This window comes from Nicotiana sylvestris, chromosome 7 (assembly GCF_000393655.2).
Source record: "Nicotiana sylvestris chromosome 7, ASM39365v2, whole genome shotgun sequence".
Lineage (NCBI taxonomy): Eukaryota > Viridiplantae > Streptophyta > Magnoliopsida > Solanales > Solanaceae > Nicotiana > Nicotiana sylvestris.
In genome coordinates this window covers 159227023-159235543 of record NC_091063.1, presented here as the reverse complement: position 1 = coordinate 159235543, position 8521 = coordinate 159227023, and the positions used below count along the sequence as shown (strand labels likewise).

Below are 8521 nucleotides of genomic sequence, written 5' to 3'. Positions count from 1 at the left end.
ATTGGGCAATAAGCAGATTAGGAATTGCAGCCACTGTAGCTAAGGCCTTAGCTTTCATGCATGAAGGCCTCCAGAATGATGATATTCCTCACGGAAACTTGAAATCCACCAATATGTGTATTTGAACATCCACCATTGTTGGGCTTGAAGGTCAATTTTATTTTGGAAGATTTCTTGTTTGATTCAAAGTTGGTGCTATTAAATATTGCTTATAGTATCTTCTAGAAGTTCATACTGAAATTTGATAGCATTTGGAGCTGATTTGAGGTGATTGAGATCAAAATTTTCAGTTGAAAATCGAAGAACACGCTACAATATACCGCTACGGTATACAATATGTTGTAGGAGTATATACCTATATTGCAACAGTATACTATTATAGTTACAATATACTGCAGCGATATATTGTAATAATCGAAGAAGAACACAGTTACCCAACAATATACCGCTACAGTATACAATATACTATAGGAGTATATAGTTATACTGCAACAGTATACTATTTAGTATACAATATACTGTTATAATATACTGTAATAATATGCAATATACTGTAACAATATGTTGTAATAGTTACAATATACTATAATAGTATACAATATACTTATTACCCGTAAATTCACTTGCCTTTTCTCTTTTAATTTGCTTTAAGCTTTTACCCAACGTGAGAGGCAAATTGAAAATGCAAAAAAAGTAAAAAAAAAAAAAAATATTATAGTATGTTATATAATGTAACGGTATACTCTTACAATTAGATCCTTTTAATTTTTTAAAATTGTTATTGACAACTGATATTATTTCACTTTAATAATCGAATTAAATTGTTTTTAACTCTTTGCGTACAATTGTATACCCTGTTGGTATAACTATATACTATACCGGTATCAAATGTTAGTTAATATTTTTTTGATTGTATTAGCTACATTTAATTGGTACACAATTTGATTTTTCTTTAGTAATAATATAAAAAAATAATAAAAAATAGTGAAAATAGTAAATGAAATTAGATTATGAAGAGAAAAAGAATATAAAAAAAAGTTAAATGAAATTAGAATAGGAAAAATAAAAAAATAAGAAGAAAACGAGAAAAAGGAAAAGGAAAAAAGAAAAAGAAAAGAAGCATAGAAATAAAAAAGAATTGGAGAATAAAGAGAAAACCCCGTTTAAACTCTCATTTTCCTTTTTCTTGAAATCCATTTATCATTCTAAATGTTTTTATAACGACCAAATGATCTGGCTCATCATTAGAAGCCATGACAAGCTGATTAACATGGTTTAATGAACCTGAAGATGTTCCACTTGAATAAGAATAGACTTTACCTTGTATAAAACGGATTACTTAACGACCAATCGTTTTATAATATCATAGTACCAAAATTAGAATATTCTTATATATCATAGTACCAAAATTAGACTTTACCTTGTATAAAAAGGATTTTTACACCATTATATCTTTTTACAAAAGACAACTATAAGTAATTGTTCGTGGAAAATAAAAGTACCCTGCTACAAAAGGTAAATAACAACTGAAATGTAGTCAAAGGGTTGGGATCTTGAATGAAGTTTAATGAGTAAGAAGAAGGAATCTCAGGTTTACTGTTTCATGAAAACACGTAGAACCAGTAGAGGAAGACGACTGAGAAGGATTGAACTAAGTGAGTACGACGTTGCAGAGTTGAGTTAATGGTAAAATCAGACAGAAGAACTTCACTGATTACTGGAGACATAATCTCGAACATCAAGAATCAAAGCACCACATCTATGCATCAACAGAGACAATAAGGCTAATTAGAGATTTCTTTCAAAACAACTTTTATAAGAAGAGAGATTTGGTAGGAATATAAAGATATGAAAGAAGTGGAGAAAGGAATATACGGAGGAGAGCAGAGTTTGTTGATAATACTGGACATCCATTTATAGAGATATTAATGCTCAATATGAATGGAATTAAGCAAATATTAAATTCCAAAAAAAATTAAAGCAGATCACGTAGAGCTTTTGAAAAGATTAGGGTATGACATGAAAGCTTCAAAGAGGGATAATGCGCTTACATACGCAGCACTTAATAGTTTTACGATTTGGAACTTTTTGTTATACGGTGAATAAATTACCAAGAAAAATTGGATACGAATGCATTCAAGGCTGACGAATAGGTCATTTGATTCAAAACTGGTGACCACTAATAACTCATCAGTCTGAATCAGAATCTGGATTGATTGACGATCTCACTGTCTTATTTCTTTCACCATATGAATCTTCATCATCTTCTTCTTCCTTATTCTCTTTGATGATTCCTGCACCGAAGATGGTTTAGTAACTGCAATAAGCTATCGATCGATAGGAATCATCAATTAAAAAGCATTACCTTTCTTTAACAGAAGACCCTCCAGAGTCCTCGTGCTGAAATCATCTTTTCCGCCCAAATCTTGAAAACCAACTAGCCTATCTGAAGCTATTCCATTCCTGAAAAGCAAAATTCTTCAGGTGTAGAACAAAAGGAAATGACATCATCTGAAAAAGAAAGAGTACGATTAACCACACACCTAGGATGTGTTGATGCTTACGTTCACATGTATGTGTATGAATTTCAGGAAGTTTAGGACTGGAACCATAAATAAGATTGCTAGAGTGTACCCCTTCCCTTTATCCACTGTTTTGATGAAGCTACAAGTGACTTTAAACTATGTTTGTGAAGATCGTGATAGCTCCCTCGTCTAATTTACAGTAAAAGAGGGTAGCTCCCCTGCCTAATCAAATCCAAGACCTGAAACAATTAAGACTGTTATGCCCGCTACAAATGTTAACTGCTGGCCAACCTGCCCTAAACAGTTAATTCACTGACAGACAGATCTTTTACTTCCCTTGGTGCATTGGGCCTGTTTTGATAGATTTAGACCAATAAATTAGGAGAATTTAGGTTCATTCTTCTTGCTTGAAGGAAAGAGCTATTTTGAAGTTCTTAACATTGCCTTGGAAACAACCATAGAACCCCACCCAAACATGGATAAAATAAATGAGAAAGAATACAGCAGTGCGAAGCAGAGTACCCTAAAGGTTAAATAGACCAGGCCGCACTAACCTGAAAAAGATGACACATGGTAGAGTTTTAATTCCCAGCTTCGTAACGAAAAAGGGAGCATTCTGCATTAAGTATACGAGATAAAATGAGAAATAACAGGAAAATCAGATCCAATGAACAGTTCTCAAAAAGTTATAGAGCCAGTCTTTCCTTCCTTTCTTTTGTGAGATTTCTTTTTGGGAAAAGGCTCAAACTTGCCCCTGCGGTATTCAAGATGGTCTATTCATACCCTCCGTTTGAACTTGAGCTCCACCATAACCCTATCGTCAAATAAGCGAGCTACCACTACCCTTTTCCACCAACAACTCTAATGTGAGTTATTTCTTGTGTCCAAAAAGACCACAAAATGACATGTGTCATTAATTAACACCCCCCCCACCCACCCCTTAATATTTTGTACCAGCCCCTTGCCCTCATTTTACCCACACCCTCTTTTTTTCCAACCCCCCTTTTTCTTCTGGGTGCAGATACTTCACAAAATTTCAGGACTGTTCCAACTATACTAATCTGAGGAAGAATACAAAAACTCAAGATATACAGACCTCCGCATCCAACTTTAGAAACTTTGTATCAACATGTCTTGGTGCGAGAGACTTCAAATGCTTATCCATGATCCTGAAAGAGCAACAAATACCATTATGTTTGTGCATGCATGCATGTGGACATACACAGCTAGATTCCTACTCTTTTTCCCTTTCACTAGTATGTATAGCTAGATTATTCTATGCTGAGCATCGACGCATTGAAGTAGGAAGAGAAGCAAGAGAATTTCACAATCTGGCCAATTAAAAATTTGGATGATCAGTTAACCATGTTAAAGCTGTCACAAACGGAACCTTCAAGATGCAAATTTAGGCAACACTTTTATGAGTGCCAAGCTTGTTGCATCAGATTACAGACTGAAGTTCTTGCACTACTGACTTCTGAAGAAACTCAAACTAAAAATCTACAGTATGAGATATACCAGAATTGATCTAACTTGGAAAATTACTCTCTCCCTCCCGCTTTATCTCAAACACCAATAGCAGCAAAGAATAACAGAAACAGCTATCCAGAAAGAACCCCCCTCTTATGTCTTTTTCTTTTATGTGGGAAGGGAAGTAAACAGTAAAACATGAAGTAATTCCTTACTTGCATCGATAGAACTCCCGATGGTAGAAGTGACAAATCACTTTCTCACAACCAGTAACTTCACCCAAAAAATCTCCTTCACTAATCTCTCTATATTCTCCATGCCCTTGCCTTTTTAGAGCTTCTCGCTTCTCTGCTTCTTTCTTTAGAACAGAATCAAGACAAACAATTGTTCAACGTTAAGGCACCTTGCCTCCAGATATCACTAACTGTGTTGACCTGCATGCAAAACAAAATAACAGACCTTGAGAGCCGCAATCCTATCTGCGTGCAACTTTTCCAGCTCAGGGTCCTGTTAAAAGCACAATGAGCAAGTAAACATACATGCAAATTATGTGCCTAGAACGAGAAACAGCGATGGATAAGCAAACTTACATCCATCAGTTCATCAAGATCTATGTCTTCATTAACAGAAGATGATGCTAGCGCCTTCTCTTGAGCCAACACTTCCTAAAGGGTGAAGTTGCATACAATGATCAGTAGTTAATACCCGCTAAATAAAACTGCGGGATGTTTGAGGTATATAACAATGATTTAACTATCAATATCAAATATTAGGCTATCTCAAAGGAATAGCAAGTAAGATTAAGGCCTAACTCCCCCGAAATGTTGACTTAACTCATTATATCTAAATGACTTCTTCTTAGCTTATTAACAAAATAGCGGTCTTAAATGGTTAGTAATTGGGGTATAGAAATAAACAGATTAACATAGTAAATAATTCTCAGTATTTCCCATAGAAGAACGTCTTTATCCTGAGACCGGAGGCAGCATTAATCTAGCCACACAATAGAAACACGACCTGTAGCTCTTAGTTGCTTGGCTACTGATGTAAATACTATCGTTGCGCTTTCATAGTGTCATTTTAATACAATTACTCCATTAGATAAGCTTGAGGCACCAGAAAAGTATACTTCACATTAGGATGCCATAATTATGAAGAGTTTCATACCAGTCCTTACTAGTTGTAGGAAAAAGGATGTAAATTCTACTGAATTTGAAAATATTTTCTTTCATGACAAATGCACCCTCTTTATTAATTTGCTGAAAAGCAATTATCTGAGTCTCAAGGAGAATGGTGCATGCAGAGTTGTCTCTGTGGTCAGTAAAACAATTTAATGCTACATCACAAATATCTGGATAGAATTATTAGTATAGAATTTTAAGAATTCATAGTATCAATATACATACAATTACACCTGTCTCACATGAATACAAAAAAATCCAAATTTTACTGCAATAAAACTATGCCTCAATCCCAAACTAGTAGAAATTTGCTATATAAATCCTTAGTAACAATTCCGCTCTATTTGGACACAATATCCAAACTTTATTATTTTCTGCACATAAAAATCCAAACTTTACTCTAATCAGGTCCATTTATTTATCCAAATTAATAAAATAAGAGAGATTCAAATCAGAGGGGAAGAAAAAGTACAAATACCTTCTGGTAATCACGAGCAGCAGCAGCCATTACATTTCCAAATGCTAAATTAGAGAGAGTTGATTTCACTGAATCCGGATCCATCTCCTCTCTTCTTCTTCTTCTTCTTTTTTTTTCTTTTCACTTTTAGCAAGATAATTTACTGTAACCTAAATCCAAAAAATACAATCAAAGAAGGTTAAAATGCGAATTTAAAACGGAGAATCTGTGGATCGATATTTTCTGTAACTTGAAAAACCTGTGAAAAGGCGCAGATTTCAGATTTGTCTACCAATTGGGAGTTGCTATACCCGAGTTTCGTTTAAATTTTAATGCATCTTTTTGAAAAGAATTGATATTTAATAAAGGAGAGAAAAGACAAAACATGGTCAAGAAAAAAACAACACGGTACCTTATCTTTGGGGTTACGTTCCAATGGTCCCTTAAATGTATTGCTGACCAGTTTTGGTCCATTAAATTTGTTAAAAACGAGCATTTGTGGACTCCGTCAAATATTAAGGGTCTGTTTGGAAAGTCATGTGTAATTAATTAATGACGGGAATTTCTGAGGCATGGGACTTCTTTAAATTTTTCTAATTTCAAGAATTTTAAAATAGTATAAAATAAAAAATAATTATAAAAATTACATTAAAATCATAAAATTATTACAAATAATCTATTTAAAATATTTATAAAGTATAATTCAACTATGAATAATACGAAAAATATGACATATATCGTAATATGCAAATTAGCTGCAAACGTCATTGCAACTCAAACATCAAAAGTAATGCATTTGATACGAAATCTTATATGTAACTCTTAAAAAGTAATGAATCTTGAAAGAATTTCGATATTATGATTTGATATTTTTCTTAAACTACTCCTTTTATTTAATATGCTTTCTATTTGAAAGAGAATTTATATAAAAGCATATTTCACAATTTCAATATAATTCTCCAGCATCTTTTATTTTTAAGTTTCAACAAGTTAATAAAGTGACACATAATTCACCATACAAATATCGTGATAACTAATTATTTGTAAATAGTTACTAGCTAATATTGAACTATTAAATTAATAAGTATTGTATCTCGTAAACGTGAAAAAAATATTTAGAAAAATAATTATAAAAAATTATGGACTATTATTTAGTAAAGACATAACAAAAGTTAATAAATAAATATTTTTTAAATGAAAACTTTATTTAAAATTTACTATCATAGCAGTCTTAGTGGATAACGTGCAATAACTTTTATTTTAATTATGGCATAAAATACTCTCAACTTAATGATTTATGAATAAGAAAAAAGTAATTTTGAATAGTCAACGATTTATTAAGAAAATTTGAAGATTTACAAGGTTAGTTACATATAATTGCATAAAGTTCTATTAGACGAGTCTAGTACGTTGCGCGTTGGGCGTAACCGGGGCGTAAGCCCCGATGGCCGAGGCGTAAGTCTCACGGAACTAAGCCCCACACATAAGCCCAGGGGCATTTTATGAGTGCTCCGCCCAGGGGCGAGACCCGAACGAGTCCCAATTCTGCCTTTTATAACAGGGCTTACATTAACATATACACATGACGAATCTAAGAACCAGAACAGATTTAGAACATAATGATTTCAGAACTTAACAAAACTTAACAACAGAATCATGTTCAATTAATCATATTCATATTATAGCTACTAACTTTCATCGGCCAAACATTCACATGTATTGCGACGAAAGATGGATTTATTCTTTGATTCTACGAATGATCCAAACAATAACAATTAAGAAGCAAACATGTCTCAAATCTGACAGACAAATATGATGTTATAACCGAAAGGTGATATTCAATTAATACTATGAACATTACATGAAGCAAGAAGAAAAGAGGGGTACCTGGAGCGCAAGTCTACAGTTCCAAAAAACAGATAAAGGCGAAGAAATCGGCTGATTGGAGCCTAACAAAACAGATCCAAGGATTAGCAGCAAAATCAAGCAGCCATTTTGAGTTCAAATCACTCCCTTAAAACCCAGAATATGCAGGATAATCGAGCAATTGAGACGACTTCAAAATTTCTTTTGAATCCTAGTCTTCTTCTGTTCGTTTTTTTTATTAGTTTTCTCAGTTTTTTTTTATTTAATTTTTTGATCTTTGACGTCTTTGGTTTTCAACTAGTTGCGACTACTGTTGGATTTCAACATTTTATGGGAATTATATGGGTAGTGGGCTTGGACAGATTTGGGGTGAGAATTGACAATGTAAAAATTACACGGGGCGTCCTATTTGGTCGCCCCTATTCAACTTATAAACATTTTTTTAAATTTTTTTAACTTGTACCTACTTTTTAAATAACTTCAGCTCTCTTTCTCCTCCGCCTTCTCCTCCTTTGTTTTTTTTCCATTTACAAAACAAATTGGTATTTATCTCCAGAAGCAACGCTGCTTTAGTTATAAGGAGAATTTTTTTTATTTGAACAGTTTGGCAGTTGTACTTCTGCTCCAAATTTACAGCAAATTAGTCTTAGAAAAAAGTTTAAGTTACCAGTAGGATTTGTTTTGGATTGCTCACTGTTGGAAAGCGTTTTTGTAAGGCCAATTATTCGTGTACCCTTTGGAAATATATATATATTTCTTGGTATGATTTTTGTGCAGTATATATTCGTACGCCTCTCTACTTATTTTTGTTTGTTTGGGCACCGTTATTCCTTTTTTTGTCTCAGAGGACATACATCGAGCATCTTGTGGCTTTCTTAAAAACATAATTTGCTCATTCTAGTCCACTTCAGCTAACAGCCACTAGCTACAACTAAGGCAAAACAACAAAAATACAGCTAGAAAATTATAATTGACAAATACAGCACATTAACAAAAACTTCAGCTCTAGAGCTGAAGTTTCC

At 33.3% G+C, this 8521-nt stretch overlaps 1 protein-coding gene across 2 annotated transcripts; it reads right to left on the bottom strand.

The window, feature by feature from the left end:
- Positions 1-1889: 1889 nt before the first annotated feature.
- On the bottom strand, positions 1890-7781 carry LOC104212472 (thioredoxin domain-containing protein PLP3B-like). 2 transcript variants are annotated; one of them, XM_009761749.2, is made up of 9 exons: positions 7521-7781; positions 5655-5803; positions 4586-4660; positions 4455-4502; positions 4211-4353; positions 3622-3694; positions 3080-3141; positions 2366-2463; positions 1890-2294 (listed from the first exon to the last, which is right to left on the bottom strand). In XM_009761749.2, exons 2-9 carry the CDS (start codon positions 5736-5738, stop codon positions 2191-2193), a joined length of 687 nt encoding a protein of 228 aa, XP_009760051.1. In that variant the 5' UTR covers positions 5739-5803; positions 7521-7781; the 3' UTR covers positions 1890-2190. The 2 variants fall into 2 exon arrangements, with proteins under 2 accessions (XP_009760051.1, XP_009760050.1); XM_009761748.2 differs by lacking the exon at positions 7521-7781 and adding an exon at positions 5893-5998.
- Positions 7782-8521: the final 740 nt, after the last annotated feature.